This window comes from Elgaria multicarinata, chromosome 8 (genome assembly GCF_023053635.1).
Source record: "Elgaria multicarinata webbii isolate HBS135686 ecotype San Diego chromosome 8, rElgMul1.1.pri, whole genome shotgun sequence".
Lineage (NCBI taxonomy): Eukaryota > Metazoa > Chordata > Lepidosauria > Squamata > Anguidae > Elgaria > Elgaria multicarinata.
In genome coordinates this window covers 60,494,896-60,517,785 of record NC_086178.1, presented here as the reverse complement: position 1 = coordinate 60,517,785, position 22,890 = coordinate 60,494,896, and the positions used below count along the sequence as shown (strand labels likewise).

The following is a 22,890-nucleotide window of genomic DNA, read 5'->3' as shown; positions in this document are numbered from 1 at the left end:
TGTGGGGATTTCCTTCCCTTTGTCCTGAGGGCAAATAAAGGGAGCTGAAGAGCATAAATCAGGTGCCAGTGCTCAAGGGGCAGCTAGATTGTAACTAGCCCTTCTCGGCCTGCTTCATTGCAATTATCTTGCTTGATTAAGCAGTTGTTCTTTAAGTGGGTTATGGGAGTAACAGCACAGTGTAGGGATGCCTCCTAACCAAGGAGTGGGAAGAAAGAACAAGTGCAAGGCACCACACGCCCCGCCCGCCCCGCACACACAAATCACCCACCTCAGCAACCTCTTTCTTCCTCTGATGAGGAGGAGTTAGATCTTAGTCATGTATTGAAATGCATTGCTGCTTTGGAGCAGGATAATGCCAAGCTGAAGCAGCAATTAAGTGCTATCAAGGCTAAGTGCCCTGGGACTAGGCCACAGAGGAGATCAGCATCTAACACAGCTGGGGTTATTACTTCAGAGCAGAAATCCAGTTCAGTTGATGAGAGGCCATTAAGCGGAACCACCATGGGTCCTGCAGTTGAGCCAACCCTGGAGGGGCAAGCTTCTGATCCAACCAAGCAGCACTTCACAGAGTGAGTATGGCAACCAATTAACAGCAGGTTCACTAACATGGCCTTCATTTGGCCCTTGGAGATTGCCCCCTTGGGTCTGTGGCCATTTTCACGACCACTTGAATATGAGGAGCCTTGGGAGGCTGGAAGTTCACAACAAGAATCAGTATCGGCTGCATGTACACCAGTGTGGCAGGCAGCCTCTGGCTCACCAAGTGTTGGTGCAGTCCTGGCAGGACAGGCTCTCCCTGCACCTGCAGAAGCAGCCCCCAGTGCTCCATCCACCCCACTCCACCCAGCCACTGCTACTGAGACATTTCAAATGAAACCAGAGCCCAAATACATGCAACATGTATTGATCCCTATGCATCTTCAAAGGGATCCATGGAGCCTTATGGGGCAATTTCAACCCCATTGGGTTACATATGCTTCCAGCTACCAAAGAAAAGATTTGGAAGGATGAATATATTGGCATATTTTTGCTATTATTCAGGGAAGAGGAACAAAAGGATAAGGATAAAGATAGGGACAGGGATCAGGAGTGGAATAAGAAAAAGGAGGTTGAAAAAGCATGGGCCAATTGGTTGATGGGATACATCATTTTCTTGAGGGTGGTACAGCAAAAACACCCCAATAAAGTGATAGTCAAAATATCGATATTATATTCCAGTGTTATTCTGATTATTTCAGGCCGGCTTGGCTGGCCTGTGATGAAGCCTTCCACCTTAAGGCAGACTTTAATCCTGAGCTAAAATGGTACATTAAGGAACCAGAGTTCTGGCTCCAGTTCATGACTCTCGCTAAGCTGACAGCAGCCATATCTTGTCTTGACTGGCTGGGCCTGGTGCGACAACATAGCCACATTCCAGGTTGTCAACTCCTTATCATCAAAGAATACATGGGTGATGAGACTTGTCCAGGTCATGACTTTGTGTTGCCTTCAATACAATGTAATCTTTTTTGCCCACCATTGGATAATGGAAAAAGTAAACAATCACCACGTGGCCCATTCAGTGGCTGTTTTTATCATGCCACTTTTCCTGCACATAGCAGGAAACGGCAGACACATTTTGGGTTTTTTTTTGTTTGGTTTTTTAAAAAATGGATATACTGGGTCTATTTTGTGATGGAAAGAAGGCCAGAAGGAGTGGTAGATGCATGGGTGCATGCAATAAAACTCTCATCTGATGATGCTCTTCATTAACAAAAACAACACAAAATCCATCTCAAAAATTGCCAGGCAGGTTCATTCTTCCAGGGCTATTTCCAACATTCTTCCAACATTCTTCCATCCTCTTGCTATAAAGGTTATATTCCAATAAGAGTATTAATGTCTTTGCTTCTAACAAAGATTACCTTTTGCAATTACCTTTTATGAAAAAAAACCCCTGTCATCTACACTACATTTTCAGCACTTCAGAGATAATCCAATTCCGTTCAGAGAAAGTGTGAAGAGTATAAACGACTGAAATCCAGTAAACAGTATTTCTGAAGATAGGCGCAAAGAACGGGACAGGTGCTTTGTTCCAACGGGCACCTGACAGGATTAACAGTTGTGGACAGAGTGATGGCAGCTGCCCTGATTCAGAATCAAAGCAAAGCAGAGTTCTGCAAAGTTCTAAAGGAATAAAAGCCAGCATATTGGGGGCGGGGGTCCCCTGCTATTTTTGCTTCAGCGCACTTTGACCTCTTTGAACACTCTTTTGACTGCAGCCACGAGCAGTATTTTAACTTCAAAAGTTTAAGAAGTCATTTGACAAGCTGGGAAATGTGAAGGGTGTGAAACAAACAAAAGCAGATTGCCGATGAATACCCTCATGGGGACCTGGGAATGCCATTTAAAGTTCTGTGTATATCTCTGCAACCACTTGGAAGAAGCTGCTGCACTGGGTGACCAAAGTACCTCTGAATGCCTTACCCCGCCCTGCCCCCATATAGGGTGGCCCCTTAATACATAAAAAAGAGGAAATATACTGCTAAGAATGAGGACACAAATTTGCATAAAATTCCATATGGTAACTTGATCTAGATGAAATCTTAAAATTTTAAAATAATTAATTTATTAATAATCAAATGTTTATTAACAATTAATTAATATTAAACAATTAATTAAAATAATTACATAATTAATCATTTAAGTAGAAATAAAGTAAATCTTACCATAGGGGGAAAGACTGTGACCCTGATGTCAAAGTGCTAACTGCTGATGGGCCACTTCAAGGCCTTTTCTGCCCCTTCTTTAAAATAAACTTGGACTGAGAGTCCTTCAAATAGAGGACACCTTCAAAGAGAGGGCTATCCTCTGTAAACTAGGACAATGGCCACCCTAGCCTCCCAGCTGAATGCAATCTTTCTCCTTTGCAGAAAGCTGTTTAGTACCTCCTAAAGCTGATCGTGAAGAAAACTCTGTGCACGTATTTTTTCTCTCTCTCTTCCCCTTGCCCAAATTTTATTCACCTGACAGCGTTTATAGTTGATGCATGGAAGCTGGCTTGTCTGGGAGCAGCAAATCAGGATCCTGGATTCAGACATCACAATAAACTATCCCTGCCTGCCTGGCTTTACCTGCTCATGGGAAGCGCAAAGTGGTAACTAACAGATTGTGTGCCACAGCACACTACTAATTCACAGTAAGAAAGGAATCCTGACTTATCTTTATGTCTGAACCCAGACAATGAGAAACTCTGGTTGGTTTAAAACAGGAAGTGGATTCTTCCAATCACAATGGAGGAGAAGGGAGGGGACGCACTTCAGCTTACGGCTCAGTGCTCCTAGTGCACATAGCACTAAACTATGGTTTAGGGTTACATCTGAAATGGGGCATGAACAATGTACCTTTTGGTCAATGCTGTATGCTAGAATCCAATCCTCTTGCTTTGGATGGAAGAGCAGACTCTGGATGTAGAAGTTGAGCCGATATTTTTGATAGGTGGCACCTTCATCATTACTGATGAGTATGCTACTTTCAATCTCAGGATCACTCAGGAGCATTATCTATATATAATAAGAAGAAAAATATGGGGTAAGGAAGGAAATAAATAGGGCTAACAATTATCTGATACCAGCTTGAGATTATTGCCATGTATATATCTACCAAGAAGAGCCCCTATATCAGGTTGTTCATACCATGACTTGTGATGGCAAACTCTAACCCCAGAATAAGTTCAAAGTCCACAGGCATGGGTTAACTTCAGAAAAAAAAAATCCCCTTGTGGATAGTTGATCGCTTGGAAAGCCGCACTGTCAGGATTTGACCTGATGACCTGAGAAGTCTAATTCCAGATCTACATTTTTTCAGTTCTATTGCAGCAAGCTGAACAGTAAATGAGGCACCACTAAATGTTGCAAATTGCAAATATAGCAAACGTAATCAGATTAATTCTTCTAATTCCATTGATACAGAAATTATTTTGAATTCGACAAAGATCTATGCACACACACCAGAAAGGGTACACCCCATCGCCCTTAAATCATTACTTAAATCATTCACCTAATGGACGATTTCCATATTTCACCCCCAAATTTAGAATTTCACATCTGTATTCTGTCAGTATCTAAGACAATCAACAAATAAAGCTTTGGCTTACTACTGGATTTTTTATTCCAAACATCATTCCCTTGGTGGTGCCAAAATTGCCATTGATGTCTCTTGGCTCACGGAAGGTATATTCACCACAATATGCACACAACTTTTTGTATGTGGAAGCTAACAGCTAAGACTCCAAAGTAAAAAGTATATTGGGAGTTAATGTTAGTGTAATGATCTTCCCAAAAGGCAAACTAAATCAGTCTAATTTGAGAAACAGATAATTTTGGTAAAGAAGCCAAGGGGGGATCTGCACATCGCTCCCAGAGCACTTCTATGCGACCCCAGTGCACCCCGAAAACGATAGTCTGACTTCCCTGTAAAAGAAACGAGGAAGAGCCGTCCATGCCGCCGCCGCAGATGAGGAGAGCTCTCCGCCGGCGAGGAGAGCTCGGCAAAAGAAGGCGGGGTGAAGAGCGGAAGAAGCTCTCCACCCCGCCTTCTTTTGCCGAGCTCTCCTCGCCGGCAGAGAGCTCTCCTCGGCGGCGGCGGCGGCATGGACGACTCTTCCTTGTTTCTTTTACAGGGAAGTCAGACTATCGTTTTCGGGGTGCACTGGGGTCGCATAGAAGCGCTCTGGGAGCGACGTGCGGATCCCCCCCAGGACCTGGAGATTTTGTGTCAATGACCTAATTCCTATAATATGGCAGCTCATCAGAGGTTGTTTAACCGATGAGATGTGGCGTGTGCCATTTTGAATATTCCACCCCCAATCGGGATGATTGGGAGGTTGCTGTATCGGGTGAATCCACTGTGGGTTATTTGAGGGTTAAACAATCCTCACAATAAACTACAGTTTGTAGGAGGGTTACGCAAGGGTTGTTTAATTGTCCAGCAGGTAACTGATGGAGAGCTGATTCTAACAAAATTCTACTATAAACAAGTGATTTTTCTATGTTTAATAAATCTGACATCCATTCCAACCATCATTTTGCATGGTACTTTTATGTCAGCAGTGTATCTCACTAAGAATTAGAGAGAAACATAAAACAAGATGTACACTTAATAAGCATGGTTCCAGTTATTGCTTAAATGCAGCCCAAAAGCATGGCAAAAGGCTACTGAGCCTTAATTAGGGATACAAAAACTCATGAAATATAATTAGGATGACTATATATTCTTACAATTTCCAGAGAAGTAGCTGGGTTAGCTATTGCAGCAAAAACAACAATGTCCATTCATATCCTGGGATGTCATTATGGGTGAATAAGGCAACATGCTTTAAACCTCAGGTTGTCATGGCAGGATCTACACTACCACTTTAAAACAGTTTATAACTGTAGTGACAACTATTGGGGTCCAGGACACACTCAATATACAGTTTTCAAACCATTTTCAAAGTGTCATCTCCTTCCTGGTGCAAATTGGGCCATGAACAAGCAAGATGCTCGATCACTCCTGCTTGGCTCCTCTTGCCAGTGGGAACAGCTAGACAATCTAGGGACTCCTTGGATGTTTAGTGTGGCATCCATACCTGGAACCCTGGGTTGCCTCTCCCCGATAAGGGAGAATTAGAACCCATGGTTAATCTCTGGGTTCCAACTGTGGCTTGTCAGGTAGAAAAGACAACCCTGAAACACAACCACATCTTCTTAGCCTGCATATATTCCATGTTTAAAAAAATCTACAAAAAGAAAAGCTGAATTCCATGACTTGTATAACTTTCACCAATGCAGCAAACTAATTTACGTGATATCTTACTTGTCTAGACCTAGGCCTTAGCTACACCTAAGGTTTATCCCAGGATCGTCCCAGGGCCATCCCTGCCTGCTCCCGGGATCCCGTGTGTGTCATTTACATGAACAAGGATGATCCCGAGATAAACCTTAGGTCTAGCTAAGGCCCTATTCTGCAATATTTACTCATTCATATACATAATTCTAGTTTTGATAGTCATGATGGGGAGAGGAAAGGGGCTATGTAGGTGACTCAGGACTTATCTACACCAAGCAGGATATTCCACTATGAAAGTGGTATGAAAGCGGTATATGATATGTGTCAATGGGCCCCAACAGTTGTCAGTGCACTTCAACATAACAATATAAACAATATAAACAACAATATAAAAACAACAATATAAAGCAGTAGTGTGGCTCCTGCCGTATTATATACTGTTTTCATCCTGCTTTCATAGTGCAATATCCTGCTTGGTGTAGATGAGTCCTAAAGCTCTACCTCTTACTTTATTTAGCAACTCCTCTGGCTTCTGCAAATTCAGCAGGGTGTTCCCACATGCTTTTAAGCAGTAAGAATTCACCATATAACTATAGATAGATCTGCTTTCAAGCATATATTTGCCAAGCAGTCATAAGGGTTATATCTTTGCCTTTTGTTTTTTTAAAACAACAACAACAACAACAACAGATAAGTGAGTTTCGTAGGATGCTGAATTCTAGGGCTGTGCACGTCCCATCCCCCCGAATCGCTTCGGGTTGATCCAGACCTCCCCTAATCTGCTCCAGAACTGGGCTTAGGAGGTCCAGATCGGACTCCTCCACTTCGGATTCAGGGATCCGAAATGGAGCAGAGCACACCTCTACTGAATTCTATGCCCCAGTTCCATATTTAGTACTTTTTCTGTGCTCAAATGGAATCCTCATGGCAAAAACACAGCCCTACCTATGCAGTATTGCTGCAGCTGCATAGGATAGATCAGACTGGGAGTGTTTAAGCTCAGCACTAAAAATCATCTTTGAAAATCCTGAAGCCTCACTTCAGCAAAACTTCGTTCAATAGGAATTATCACCTTTTCATGATCTCTGGGGCCACCGTGACAAAAACAGAGTATAACAAAGAAATAAAACCTTGATCTCTTATATCTTTTTTTGCTTCCCAAAGGACTTCTATTTTGCAGAATAAAAGAAAAAGGGTTTTACCTCTAATCCCCATTTGAAAAACCAAATCACCTTTTCAGGATTCAAGAAAAAGCTTCCAGTTGGGAGTTGTTTTGTTTCCTGATCTATTTATTCGCATTCAGGGGATAAGAGAGACATCTGTAGCTTGCATTAGTAACATTTGCTTACATCTGCACAGAGGATGAGAGAACTGAAGATTGCTATAAAGTGAAACATTCCAGATGGATATTACTTTTAAAAGGAGGATCCTCCTGGGAATACACAGGTTTTCTCCTATAATGCCACTACAGGTTATCAACGAGTAATGCTTTAGATTAGAAATTTCCTCAGTTTCTTGCTTGAAGTCATGGACTTTAATGCTGGTATGTAGCAGAAGGATATACAATACAAATTCCCCAATGTTTCATTGTAGAGCCCCACTGCTAATAATTCCTAACACAATGTTATATGCTGTCAGGAATAGTTGAACTGAGGGTCTCAGAAGCCAAGCTCTGTCTCCTGTTCCTCCCACATTATGTTTCTATCATGTGCCTTGCAGACTGAGTTATGTGGCTTCAGAAGCACAACTTAGGCCACAGTAGAAGTCCTGCCACCTAATGGAGCATTCAGTCAAGGACCTACCTCTGTCCACCAGGCCTTGAGACTGTCCACCAGTCTTAGAGCTTCCTCCTCAGTCCTAGCAACTCATCACATGGCATTGATAGGCTCTTCCAACTCAAAGACATGGCATTGATAGGCAGGATCCTGCACTCTGACTCCTTGAACACCACCTCCTATCTTTTTCACTGATGCACCAGCCTCTATCCCATCAAGTCCCTCTTCAAAATTGTGAACACCTGGGACCTGACCCTTGCTGAAACCTGGCATGTGTGGTCACAGAGAAAAGATACCATGGAATAGGATCACAGATAGCTTTATTACTGAAATAAGTTAAAACACACAAACAGATCTGTTTCCTCCAAGGTTGTCAAATGAAATCCAAAGAACTGTCAATACCCTCCAAATAATACATACCATGCAAAATTAGAAGAAACTGGGGAGCCAGCTTAGATAAAAATGAAAGCATCATCCAAATGTTTAGATTGGAGACAGGATTCAGAGGGAGGCTAGTGGATTCTCTAGGCCAGGGATGCAGAACCTCTTTCAGCCCTAGACCTGTATTCCATTTCAGAGAAGCTTGGGGGAAACAGCATTCCAGTGTTGGGCAGGGCCTAAGGCAAAAGGGGGTGGGGCCAGGTCCCCAAATTCCAAAGACCTGCATATTTTAGCTTTAAGTTCGTACTGACAGTAACTAAGCCTTAGGAGAGACACCTTTTAGAAAGATGTGTGGGCCAGATTGGGACTCCCAAAGAGTGATTGGAACCCCAGGTCTATGGTTCTGCACCTCTGATCTAAACACTTCTAATTTACAGTGTAATGATGTCTGTTGAAAAATAGATCCCATTTAACTCCATGGGTTTTACTCCCAGGGTAAAGGATTGCACAATGTTGGCAATTAAGATGCCCACAATCCAAATTTGTATGGTATTTCTCTCCCTATGCGGTTCTCCATCAGGAAACACTGCTGAAATGGACCTATGAAGGCTACATTTCAGATAAAATGCAGAGGGGGGCATGGGATTGCACCCAATGTTCTCATTCCCAACCTTGGTGTTTTCAGCAAAAGATGTGGAAAGCACTATGCACATTCAATTTGTACGTGAGTAGGGTCCCTCCATGCTATGAGAACTTTGCAAAAGGTGGAGTTCAGGCTCACACATACCATCTGCCAAACACGTGGAGATTGAGACAGAGCCACAGCACATTCAGAAAATATGTGGAGACCATGTGAAAAAGGTTCTTGTCCTTCCACAATAAACACAGAAACATTGTGATACCTTTTCTCAGGATACTTCCCACAAGCCCTGCTTCCCATGAATGGTGATTATGGGGAGCTTCCATCAGCATATGCCCTTCGAAAACCCAAGTAGCAGCAACAACCTAAGAGAGGGCTCATGTTTGAACAGCAACCAACAGAAGGCTGGAAGCTCAGCCTCTCCAAGGTAAATATATGTGCTCCCCACTTCCACCAGCAGTGAAAAGTTCCAAGAATAGCACTTCACTGCATTTGGCTTCCTTTGGAAAGAGAGATCAATGGAAGTTTATGTCAATTTAAGAATATTTGAGTTAAATTACAAACCCAAGAAATGACAAACATCTTAAGTACTCCTACAAGCAGCAAACCTACTGTCCCACATAGGATTCCCTTAGATGCCTATACCACCTCCTCCCCAAAGTGCTTAGAAATCTCCAGTTGGAGAGGAGAATGAGTCTCCTGTCCAGATTCTGATGAATTTCATGTTCCAAATCATCCTGTAACCATGACCAGGTTTGCACAATCACAGAGGAGGAAATAAGCCTGTTGTGGGGTTCTGTGTGACTTGTCAATCCATTGCAACAAGCCACTCTGGTTGTGTTTGCATGACGTAACAAGCTGCACTGCCAAGGATTATGCAATTCCCTTCAGCATGCAACCCACATATTTGTGAGGGGGGAGGGAATAAGCCATGGTGGCTTATTTCCCTTCTCTAATTGCACAAACCAGGCCAATGCATTCCTATTAACCTTTCTGGGCAACTTATTAGCAATTTCCCTGATGAAATGTATGAGCCAGCTAGAATTCATCATAAAGTGTTACTAATCCATAATAAGGAAATGCAGGTTATTTGAGAGCAAAGGATATATGGGTTAGTGCAGTTTGCCCTGCATTGTTGGCCACTTGATCTGTTGTATTGCAATTTAGTTGATTTTCTCAGTATGGACCACTATTCTACCAAGTGACCATCACTCATTGGTTCAGTCCTGTTTTGGGGGTTACAAGCCCACTGGCCCACTTACATTGGCTGCCTGTACATTTCTGAGACTGATTCAAGGGGCTGGTTCTAACCTATAAAGCATTACATGGCTCGGGACCACAATACCTGATGGAACGCCTCTCCTGACATGAACCTACCCGCTCACTGCTATCTACATCTAAGGTCCTCCTTCGAGTGCCTACTCCGAGGGAATCTTGGAGGATGACAACAAGGGAGAGGGCCTTCTCTGTTAAGGCCCCCCAATTATGGACCGCCCAGAGAGCTTCGGCTATTGGGCGGTATAAAAATGTAATAAATAAATAAATAAATAAATAAATTATGGAATGATCTCCCCAATGAGGCCTGGCTGGTGCCAACATTGCTATCTTTTCAGCACCATGTTAAAACTTTTCTCTTTTCCCAGGCACTTAGCAATATGTGACAAGCTTCATTGATCCTGGATCTGTTTTATAGTTGTTCATGATTGATTTATGTTTCTGTGTGTGTTGTATGTCTTGGTGTTTTAAAATTTTGTATATTGCTTTTAATTGTTTTAATCTTATGTAAACCGCTCAGAGAGCTTCAGATATGAGATGGTATAAGAATGTAAATAATAATAATAATAATAATAATAATAATAATAATAATAATAATAGACAAAGGCTTCCATTTGACCCCAACAGAAAAACCTTTCCAACAAAAGTTCTCGTGAAGCCTAAAAGCATCAATTTTTCTGGGGATCTGATCCCAAACATGAGAAATCCTCAAAGTCTTTGCTTTATTGGAGGAAACAGATCACAGATACAGTGGCCCCTCCCCTTTTAATAGGACTTTTCATATTTCCTGCCTTTCCCCTTTCCACAACAAAAAAACACCCCTAACAAAATAAAACAAAAGGACTTTATGTGTGAGAAAACAGTGCCTTACATTTGTCAAAGGGGAAAACTGCCTCTTCTTCTTATGTGTCTTCAGAAAGGGATCCACCCCAGTAGTGATTTAGATTAATCACTTTTCATTAATGGCCAATAAACAAACACCAGAAAGAATGTGCTTTTGAGCCAATGCCCAGCGCCACCATTTATAATTGCCATAAGGAACACCAGAGTGTTGTCAAATATAATTTATAGGCTTTTAAGATCTAATCATTTTCTATAATATTAGATTAAATGGCAGTCCTTTATTAAAGAGGAAATTATGGTTCACCTTGCTACTTTCTAGAACGTTTTATTATATATTGTTTTCTCTGTGTGTGTGTGTGTGTGTGTGTGTGTGTGTGTGTGTAGATTAGAGAAGGTACAGAGTACATTATCATTAGAGGGAAGTCTTGCAAAATGCAGTTGGGTAGTATAAGACTTTCCTTCCACTGCTGCATCCTGGTGGCAGAAATTGTCCTATGACTGATAAACAAGGGCACAGTCTAGACTGGATACCTGAATGCAGTTCCAGTGAGGCCGGACAATCCAGATGAAACAAGAATGCAAACCCTGCTGTCTGCATGGGAACTGGTGTGATAGCCAACAGTTCTGTGCTGGTGCCGATACGTGATTCCTGTTGGCATCCTGAAACCCTTGTTTTATTTTTAAGGCCTGCTTTTGGAATGCAAGTTCCTAGATTTTTGGACATCTAGCAGATGGTGCTATTTTAACCTGATGTGCAGGATATATTTTGATGCTACCTGTCTATAAATGAAAGTATGTCCAAGGTGGCCATGTGAGGAGGTTTCTCCTTGAAAAGTGACTTTCCTACTTCATACCCATTGTAAAGCTTCCTTCTTGGAAGAATCCAGATGTTTCAGGTGTGTAATTCCTCAGCCAAGGAAAGGGTTGAGTGCCTGCTCATGAAGAAGTGGTCTTCTGCTGAGAAGTAGCCAAAGCATGTGATATCAATTTTCCTCCACTTTAATATGTGTTTTAAAAGTTCTCTGTAGGGGCTAGACTTCAAGAGAATCCTTTGTTATAATGCTTTGGGCCAAAACAGATATTACTTTAAATCCGTATCTAGCAGCCACATCTTTTCTTTTCTTCTCTTTTTTAACTCTAGGGTAAATGCAGAGTCCCAATCTGGATCAGCCCCCTGCACCTACTATAGAGTAAAAATGGGGGAACAAATATGGCTGCTAGACACAGATACAAAGTAATGTCCGTTTTGGCCTTCTAATAAAACATTAATTAAAAAAAATGGCAGAAACAACAGGATATATTGTAGCTGCACACTTCAGCGACTTGCAGCACACAAGTGTTGTATCTGCCAGATGCTTGATAACCCATAACCTCTGGTGCAGCATATTGAGTAAGAGACAGGTCTAGGAATCAGAAAGTCACTGGTTCAAATCTCACCTCTGCCTTGAATTCACTAAGTGGCTTTAGGCAGGCCTCTCTCTTTCAGTCCCACCACCACCACTTGCAGCATGGGGATTATTATTATTATTATTATTATTATTATTATTATTATTATTGGTTTGCTTTATAGGATTCTTGTAGGGATTACAGCTAGAAAATCCGTATGAATTGCTTTGAGTACTTGAAAGCACTATACAAATGTTAAATATTAAATTAGTCTGATTACACGTTATTTTCATAACATGGGCAGTCCCTCTCCCTTCCCCTATTATTGCACATGGATGAAGGCTTGGAGCTGCCTTCTGGATTGATTTTAATTTCCAGTAACCCTGACCTCCACCGATATAAAAGCCAAGATGGTGATTTTAAAATATAGAAGCATGTAATTGTCCTGCCAAATGAGATCAACAGTTCAAACTATCCCTCTTCAGTTGCAGTGTGTGAAATGAGAGCCTGTGCACTTCATGGTACTTAGTGTTCATGCGTGGGCAACATTCATATGTACGCAAGATGCATCTATCCCCTTCAGGGACTTTAGTTCTGTGAATCCTGCAAGGGAAGCTGGAGCCTGAAGAATAAACATTCTAAAAATGCACCCGAAACATTTTTGTCTCCCCCAAAAGATGGAAATAGGGACTAGCAAGGGACACTGGGAGAGTTCATACATAATGGCAAACCATGGCAGGATCTACACTACTGCTTTATAACAGATTGTATGATATTGACAATAGTTGGGGCCCATGACCTGTTCCATATACCATTTTCAAACCACTTTCAAAGTGTCATATCCTGCTTGAAGTAGATCTGGCCCATGGCTTAGCATTATGAGCTACAGCAAGCCTCAGGTTCAGACACTCCCCTGTGGTTACAGTTAAACTGTGGTTACCGTTAATGATGGTTTGTTGAAATAAGACAACTTCTGAAAGTATGGTTTGAAGCTGGCTTGTTGCAACAAACAATAGTTGAGAGTAACCACAGTGTGTTGGGTTCAGACAACCCTGCAATGTATGGTTAATCTAACAGCGAACTCTTCTGAACTCTTTTTTACTGCCATGCCAGAGGATAAAGGGAAGGGAAAGCGTGTGAGCCATGCCTATGCTCATAGCTGCATTGTCAGACTATGATTTAACATTATTATGCATAATGATTTCACAGGGTCAGAAAACAGGGACTGTCCCTGGTAAATAGGGACAACTGAAATATATGGTTAAACTTCCAAAGGCTGTTAAAATGTTTTTGTTTTGTTTTTATCATGGGCCTGATGTATCACAGTACAGCCCAGGGCAGTGAGTTTGACAGGCCTACCTTAAATAGGCCTCCTCCATCCCATGCCTGCCATTTCAATTCAACTACACCTGCACAGCCTTAGAGAATCACACCTGTAGGCTATAAAATTATATCACCAGTCTTCTTCCCATTCTTGACTGTGGATTCCAAACATAAATGTTTGAATATCTTGTTTGTCCACACAGCAGCGGCTCCGATAGAAAACAAACAAACCCCAAAATCCCTTTTGACTGAGAATGAAACAGCCTACCATATAGGGGCATTTCTATTAATACCACCTTGTGTCTTATTATTCCCCCCACCCCCTGGCCGCCCAAACAAACATAAATTTCAAGTGCAAATGACTTCAGTCCACCTCTTTAAATGGGCGCCAAGAAGTTTTATAGATACAATATCCATGAGAATATCACTGCTGAGCAACATTAGCAGGAAGCTTCTTAGAAAATGAATAATGAAGACAGGTTAGAAATAAATGCCTTTTGTTCCCAGGAATAAATAGAGGGCATTAAACTCTTGCTTATAAGCAGCCAGTTAGTGGGCTTTTTTAAAAAAAAAAAACGCCATACTCCCCAGGTTAGTCTGATTTGTTTTATTCCTTTAGGCAGAAAACCTCAGAGCCATCCTGCCGTTGGAATAACTGCTGAGCAAAAGAAGAGCTGTTCTACTTGGCACAGCAACAGCCACTTCATCATTAGCCGAGCATGCTGCTGTGCTTTGAGCATTTTTTTAAAAAAATGAAGCTGCTCCTGAAGAATGTCTGGAAAGAACAGCGCTGTTGGGCTTGGTATGTATTGCATCTTCATGGTTTCCAAAGCAAGGGTGCTGAGCTCAAAAGTGAAGAAGCGTCTTCTTTTGCAGTAATCTGCACAATACAAACTCCGGCTAGACCCAGACCTTCCCTCCAGGAGATAACTAATTCTTACACATTCTAAAAGTGTATAGACTGAACTGCTGAGAGGAGAACCAGGATGGCACCTGTTGAAGCACAAAGGGGACCATCTCCTCTGTACTCCGTCTGTCCTGCTTTTTCAGCTATATGGCTGATTTTGCCTGTCTAGCTGGGGGCTTTGGAGTGACAGTGAGAGACCATAGGAAGCTGTCTAAACCAGCTTCTGTGGTCTCCTCCCCAACCCGCTCCTGGGACAACCCCCTTTTCACCCTCTCTGCATTTGGTTTACTGAGCAGGGAGAGGCAGCTGCCATGATTCACTCTGCGCTGGCTGCAAGGGGGAGGGCTGAGGGAGCAGGGAGCATGGTTTCCTGGATCCAAATTCAGAGTGCTGTTTCTGAGCTTAGAGCCATAAGAACATAAGAAGTGTCAATGCTGGATCAGACCAAAGGTCCATCTAGTCCAGCACTCTGTTCACACAGTGGCCAACCAGCCATCAGCCAGGGATGAACAAGCAGGACATAGTGCAACAGCCAGAAAACCAAAAAATTCTATGGTCCCCCCCCCACAAGACATTGTCTAGGGGGACATAGGATTGCTCCCTAAGTGGTTTTAGCTACATGTTGTGTCTCTAAGGGCAAATGAAGGACATTCATAAATGTTGTAAACTGCCCAGAGAGCTTCGGCTGTGGGGCGGTATATAAATGTAATTAAATAAATAAATAAATAAATTCGATCTGTGGCAAGGATGGGGTGTCTACCTTTACTGGTCACTTGGATAATTTTAGCTAATCAGGGATCACTCTAAGAATCAAGATGTTTTCAGACCTTTTGCAATGATCCCGAAAATTCCTGAAAGGTCAACAGGGATTGGCTTTTAATCATGGGGGGAAATTGAGAAATTATCCCATACCTTTTCCAGTTCAAGGCTAGTTCAGGCACAATCTGAGATTGAGTTTATATTATATGCACTACCAGTTTTCCATGCCTAATGTGTCAGCTTTCAAAAGTTACCTAGAGGACCATCATGATTCATGCCATCCCTTTCTGTAAAGTTGCTCTAGCCTGTGCTTTTCAGACCCCAAAGACCAGGATGCTTGGACATACTCTTCCAACTTCTTGTAACATCACTTATTATTACTTGGAAATTAGCATTAATAACAGATTTAATTAGTAGATATTGCTCCAGATTATCATCTTTCTCAAACATAATGATGTAATGATTCAGGATGAAGTGCACTGTCCTACTTTATATGGGTTTATGAAGCATGTGTTATAAAAGTACCTCAGACATATGGCTTTTATACCTTGGCACTCATTTCAAGACAATCCCATAAAATCCATGCAAATCTTAAAGTGTTAAAGGTGACTTTCACTACGGTAATGAAAGAACAAGACAGACACTCGATGGAATTTAAACAGCAAAGTACAATGTGATCACTTCTTCAGCATCACAGACACACATCCCTTTGAAGGCTTCAGACTCAATCTCCTAACAAAACATAGATGTCTCTATCATGTATCAAATTTAGGGATGTGCAAATCAGGAAATCTTGAGCTTCTTGAAGTTTTCAGAATTTCAACTCAAAACTCATTCTGACTTGAGCCCCTGTCAGATTGCTAGGTTTGTTTTCTTCTTTATGAATGAATATCCTTGAGGATTTTGTGCAGATTTTTGCAAATGTAAGTATCAATTGTGCACAGCTTTGAAATGTAGGCATTCTTTTCCCATTGATTAGGGTGTATTCGTGTGTATTTTGCACACATTTTTTTCATGCACATTTTCCAAATGTATGCATGCTGTCAAACTCATTGCAATGCAAATCACAATGCAAGCTCAGAAACGTACAGACTTCGAATGCAGATTGCATCTGAGTCCGTGCTCAGTTAAGAAGATGTGAACTGGATAAATCCTTGTCAAAAACAAACTGGAACAAATTTCTCATACATCCCTAATCAAAATTAAAAGTTACAAGCAGATAGACTGTCGGATAAATAGAAGAAATGCTAGAAAATTGTAATACTTCCATTTTGTTTAAAGTTAATCACTTGAGTAAATCAGAGAACCTGTCTACAGGTGGATATTCTAACAGAGACTTGAAAAGGAAGCTCTTTTTCTGTCCTGTTCTGGACTCAGAAAAAGCCCACAGGTCCAGAACAGAACAGAAAAAGAGCTTTCTTTTCAAGTCTCTGGTCAAGGTAGGCTGGACATTGCAGCACCCAGAAGAGCTCCTAGTGAGCAGCTTGCTCCAAAGAGGTCTGAGACCAACCTGAAGTCTCTTATGTCACCGTTCCAGACTCTACCCTTTCTTACAAAATGGAAGCCTTAAAGGGACAGTCCTCCTTCTTATAGTTTAGCACTCCTCCATCTCTCCAAGCGATCATGCCTGTCATGCTGCCAGCACATCAGCTCTATGGAATGTGGGGCAATTACAGAAGGGGGTGTTGGTGCACGGAGCTAGTCTTGAGAATCACAGGCTCAGGGTTCTCTGGTTGCTTGGGCTCAGAGGTCTCTGGCAGCTTTGCAGTGGTGCTTGAACCAGGAGTTTCCTTTGCAGTCAACACTGGTTATTTGTCCCCAGAGCCATGTCACTCCTAGACTCCAGGGTCATGGCACTTCCTGTTGGACTTTCTGACACAAGAGTCAAAATACAACGGATTAGGAAAGGGGAACATTCCATTCTTTTTCTCTTCCCCCACCTATTGAAATAAAAATTACATTGGAATGGGGGTACTTTTGGAAGTAACCAAAATATCAGGTTGAAGAAAGGTATTCTGCATCCAAAATTAAAGCTGAGCTGGAAATTTCTTTCAAAGAAGTTCTATCTCAGACTTTGAGGAGCAAAAAGTCTCCCCAATCCCTGTTCATCTTTTTAGGTCCCCAGAAATAGCACCAGTCTTGCTTCTCCCAGCAGCCGGCAGCCGGTTGAAAACAAAACAAAACCCAAGCATCCCTGGAAAGGGCAAGAAACACCACTCTCACTTCTGATTGGCTTCAGCATGGTGCTATATCAACACATAATGTTGTTCTGAAGCCCATTAGAGTGAGGGCAATGTTTTCTGCCCTCACTCTGGAGAATGTTTGCCAGGTAAATAACATGTTGTCTGCCAGCTGCTAGGAGGAGTGCCATTGCTGCCAACTTTCACACCTTTTGCCCCCCTCCAAAATGAGTGAAATGACTCCAACTTTTCCATCAGTGAACGGGGCAGCAAAATTGCTGGGGTAAAGCCTTTCAGCTCAGTCCGAAATTGTTCCATTCTGGCACCGCTCAGACATCATCACATGCTTAATCTGGGGAGACACACATATGATTGCACACAGGAAACCGGCGCCCCATTCTTTAGGTATTTTGCAAACTCAAGCACAAGCTCAGCATTGCATCACCTTGTACACTTTGGAAACTGAGCGGAATAAGATGCATAACACTAAAGTCACTCAGCAGCTTCCAGCTCCCACGCTAAAGAACATGCCCTAAGGCTGCAAGCTAGGAGCAAGGTGTAATCCTTGTCTGTTCAGCTCACTCTCCTCCCGCCGTGTGCTTCTCCTCTCTCTCATGTATTTGGAGAGAAAACCCTTTGGGAGGCAGGCACTCACCTGTACAATGGAAAATGTGAGGAACATCACCCCCCTACAGCTGTAACAGTTATTTCAAAGACTGTATTACTGAGAGATGCTTGTGTAACTCTCTAGAATGGTAGGTTATGTTGCCCTTTGTTCTCGCTATGTGAGCTAGATACAAAGGCTGATACTACATTTCAAGCATTAATGACCAGCATTTGGGGAGCCAAAGTTGACAACTTGAAAGCTGATACTGATTAAAACTTCAGGCGTGGGCCTCAACTCTACTTACGTGCAGTGTGATGCAGACTCCACCAAGGGAGCTCAAAGAAACGCGTAGCAGCCATTTTTCCTGTCAGACTGTGGAAGCAGCTCAGCAGCCAGCTGAGCTCAAATAATAATAAAAAAGAGCTCAATACTAAATGTTGCATTTGGCTTTCACAGCCACGTAGCTGTTAATTCAACAGCTTTGGCTATCCTCTCAGTGACAGAAAACTTTCCTAAGTGATTTTGACTCCCATCAATGATACCCTGACAGCAGACAGCAGATGCAATGCTAAAGAAACAGCCAATGGGCAACCCCGAGAGCTGACAAAGCAATCATGCATGGGGAGCCAGTCTTTTAGAAGCCGACATAATGAGAAGATAGAAAACTGAAAAAAGGGCCCTGCAGGATCAGTCAAAGTTAGGGATGGATGAATCTACCCCTATTGATTTCTCTCAGTTTCTCATTTCTCCAGACTTGCATTTGATTCATCCCAGACTATGAGAATTTTTTCAATCTTAAATGTGATTAGTCTTGAACACCAGGTTTTTTTAAGTTGCAAGAAAATATGTACACATTTTTGTGCACAATTTTCCTAAGACATTCATTTTTGTATGCAATGTTGCCTTACACACAGATTTTTGCAAGCAATTTTTCTTATATAATGCAATTATGAACACTATTAAAAGAGATTAAGAGATTAAGAGAACAGAACATATTAACATCACCACCTTTTAGATTAGAGAGGGGCAGAAGGTACATCGCCAGATGTTTTGGATGCCAACTACCAGAATCCCCTCCCACCATGGGCAGTGGTCAAGAATGCTGGAAATTGAAGTCCCAGAATCTGGGGATCTACTTTCTGCCCAGGCCTGTTAAATGGCAGATTAATGCCTTTTTCTTCTCCAAGATTTTTAGTGAGCAATCCAACTAAAATCCTACTTAGAGTAGACCCATTGAAATGGGTCTACTCTAAGGCCACATCTACACTTCAGGTCAAATCATTACAATCCCATCATAGTAACACTATATTCCTGTTGCGCTTTTATACCTTGTAGGGCATACAATGACATTTCTTGAGGTGTTTTGGATAATGGGGGGGGCAGGAAATAACACTATGAAAGCGGTATATGGAATGTGGACTGTGCCCCAACAGTTAACAGTTCAGTTCAATACTGCTATAAAGAAGTAGTGTAGATCTAGCCTGAGTATGACTTTAGTTGGATTCAATCCTATGGCTCTGTTACTTTTATCTAATTTTGGCTTGATTTTTGTTGGGGTTTTAAATGTTCTGCTGCCTGTGTTCATCTTATTTGTATGGGGCTTACTGTTTGTTTTAACTGGATGGTGTTTTTTTTTTAATATAAGCGACTTCAGATATTTTAATGAAAAGCCACATAGAAATATTTTGAGGATATTTCAAGGCATAGCAACAAATAAACACTCATGAATAAACACAGAAAGATTTATTTTAGAAAAATGAAATACGGAAAGCTCTACAATAGCTTATTGTAGTATCTGTCATTTGTGGTCCTGTAATACAATTGTACAGTGTGTAATGCATTGTAAAGTTCTACTGTATAAAAGCTTACATGAAAAGCAAAGTCTTGGAGACATGTTCAGTAGGAAATGCATATGCTAAAGTGCATCATTCATATTACAGTGGCTCAGTTCAAGCATAATGGATTCTCACTACACTAATGAGCCTTCAGGAGCCTTGTGTTCAGATGTTCCTCTTCTTTTCCTTCTCTTCCTCTTTTCCACAACAAAAGCTACCAACTCCAATTTTAAACTAACCACAATTCCTTAATGACATGCCCCCACTGGAGGAGACCTCTTCAGAGGAAGAGCTGGAGGCCCCAGAAGACCAGGGCACCCTCAGACCAGGGGCTGCTACCAGACATACAAGAGCCTGAGCCCTCAGGGAAGATGGTTGCAGGGTCATCCCTGTCAGGAGAAGGGGGCTCTGAGGCAGAGGCTGAGCAACCCCTGAACCCTGGGAGTGTTGTCATCTCAAGTGACAGGCTCATGGGGCTCTTGTGAGAAGGAGCGCTTGCCTCCAGAAAAAGTCTCCTCAGGAGATAGTGACTCCTCAAGAGTAAGACTCTAGAAATGGAGCTTTGATTACTGCAGCTGAACTCTAGGTGGGGTCTAACAGGCTTTGGCTTAAAGGCTTTCACTGGAAACCCAGTCAGTGTTGAAATAACATTGTCCATCCAGTCTCTGTTCTATGTACCTTGCTGCCTGAACTGTGTCCTATGATTGACTGCTAAATGATTCTGCTTCTGGACTCCATAATGTAGCTGATTAGTTAACTGTGTTTGATCTGTTGCTTGTTATCATGAACACTCCTGTTGTTGCCTGATCCTCTTTGTCTGTTTCACTGACTGCGCTCTGACATCTGCCAGGATTTAGACCTCCTCCGTTGTAACCTCAACTTCATTGGATAACCATCTGTAGGCTTGAATATTTGCTCATTTCACTGCAGTTAGAGTTTGCTACAGTCAAAGCAGGACACCTAATGATGTCTAAACATGGGAACTGTTGTTAGTTTAAACTATGGCTATTGAGAACAATTGAGGCTAAAACTTTTTATTTTCAGACTATGGCTTGTTCTCAAACTATAGATTAACAGTTCCTCAAGTTAGGGCATCACTGTGGAATGCTTAAAAATAGTGATAGCTTTCTATCTCCTACGATACACAAAAGGGGATAGTGGGTAGTGCATGAGATAAACATTTGTGCTGGCTCGTTCATGTGGTGGGAAGCTTGTTGTTTAACTACAACTCTGATCATCCCTGATCATTGACTTCCATCAGCTTTATTCAGCATGGACAAAGTCCAACAACATCTAGAGGAACATGGGATTCCTGTCTCTGATGTAGCATCACAGCATTGTTTTCCATTCTGGCTGAGCCAATAGATAAAATATTACCCAGAGGTATCTCCTTTGCTAGTATTGGAAACAGAATGGTGGACTAGGCGGTCCTTTTCAGAAAAGTAGTTTTATGGATATGAAATCTACCTCTTCTCTCTCTCCCTGCCTTCCTGGCAAGAAGGACTATATTTCCTCTCTTTCTTTTTTTTTTACATAGGTTACGATGGGGGTATACAAAGATAAATCCACTTATTTTGCTGGTTGAACAGTGTGGGGTTTGCACAATATTTTCAATGCATCTAGAAATCATCATAGGAGAAGAAGAAAGGTGTGGCTAACTGTTCTACAACAGGAGGAGGAACGGGAGGGGGAAGGGATTTTCCCTCATGCCATAAACTACAACTTTGGGATGCTATATTACTGCTGTGTTCACAAGACTATTCTGAGAAAAATTCTACAAGTCTAAAGGATGGAAGAATGTTCTATTTATATTTTTTTAAAAGAAGGCCAAAGAACTAAGCATATTTCTTCTGAAAGGCCCAGACAGCTAAGAAAGAATACAATGCACCCTTTTATTCACACAAGTAATTTAATAGAGCTATTAGTACAAGTGAAGTTATTTGTGCTGTATTGGCAATTGTAGGATCGGGAACTCCATCTACAAAAGTATTATTATGGAACTAGAATTTTCAATGTGTTTCTCTGTTGGGAATCTTAGTATACACAGGGGGCAGCCCACCATCGTTATAATGCTGTAACTATTTCTGCTTACAAGTCGGAGTTATTTTAACAAGCAAAATTGCTTTTGAGGTCCATGGGGGACAACAGAAATGTACTTTGCTTTAAATTCAAATACTGTAGATACAAGTAGTAAATACGGCCTGTTTTCCTACCCCTAGAGTTTCTGGAACAAGCCTATACTTCCTGTCCTGAGAGAAACTGTGACCAGGGCAAGGTAGACTTACAAAAAAGCATGCAAAATACATTTACTTGAGGAATTCTGCTTTTTAAATTCTGGTGTAAATTGACTTGATCCACATTTCCTGGATGAAAGTGTGTGTGGAATGGCACTTAGTTATCCACTGGTTTTCATGCTTCCCAAAAAAGCCCAATGCCATTCCAGGCTAAAAAAAAAACACCAAAAACTTATCAAAATGTTTTAGAAATGCATATTTTGGGAGAAAAAGATGCTTACAAAGGAATACATATGCAAATGTGCATCTAAATGTGGATCCTTAAACTCTGCAGGTCACTGTAGGAACAGAACTGTGGATGAACACATGCAAAAGTGACTAGGAATAGACTGATCTGTCCATCCCAGGTGCAAAAGGAGCAGCTGCTGAGTCATGCTGAACAAGAATCCTACAAAAGCATGATTGAAAAAAACACCCTGCCTCTTGCATCTGCATTCACAGCTTATTCTCAGTATATGGATTCTTTCTAGCGTTATTCACTTATAGAGACGTTGGAGAAATCGGCAATAGATGTGTTTGGATTTCTGTGTATCCAAACTGTGGATTCCTCAGCAGACCAGCACTTTCTTAGAGTCGTCTGGATTACCCAGACCAGGTTTTTTTCCCCACTTTACAGGGGGTGGGGGTGGGGATTCCTGCAAATTCACATGCATGCACTAGCATTAGTATCCATTAGTGTAAGTGAGCATTAGCGTTGATGCACATGTGCACTTGCACATGGAGAACAGAATTCTTGGAAATCCATTGAAAAATTTGATACCTGAACCAATGACAGAATGAAAGATGCCTGACAATCTGCAAAACAGAGACAGAACAGATTTAACAAAATATGTACATCCCTACTCACTTGAGCCCTTTCACGCAGTTAATGTCT

General features: G+C 41.8%; 1 protein-coding gene across 1 annotated transcript in view; it reads right to left on the bottom strand.

Moving 5' to 3' along the window:
• SORCS3 (sortilin related VPS10 domain containing receptor 3) overlaps nucleotides 1-22,890 on the bottom strand; it is a 526,629-nt gene that overhangs the window by 241,932 nt on the left and 261,807 nt on the right. The window contains exon 4 of the mRNA XM_063133247.1: nucleotides 3,387-3,545. Coding sequence (XP_062989317.1) covers nucleotides 3,387-3,545 — 159 coding nt within the window. The remainder of the gene's footprint in view (nucleotides 1-3,386; nucleotides 3,546-22,890) is intronic.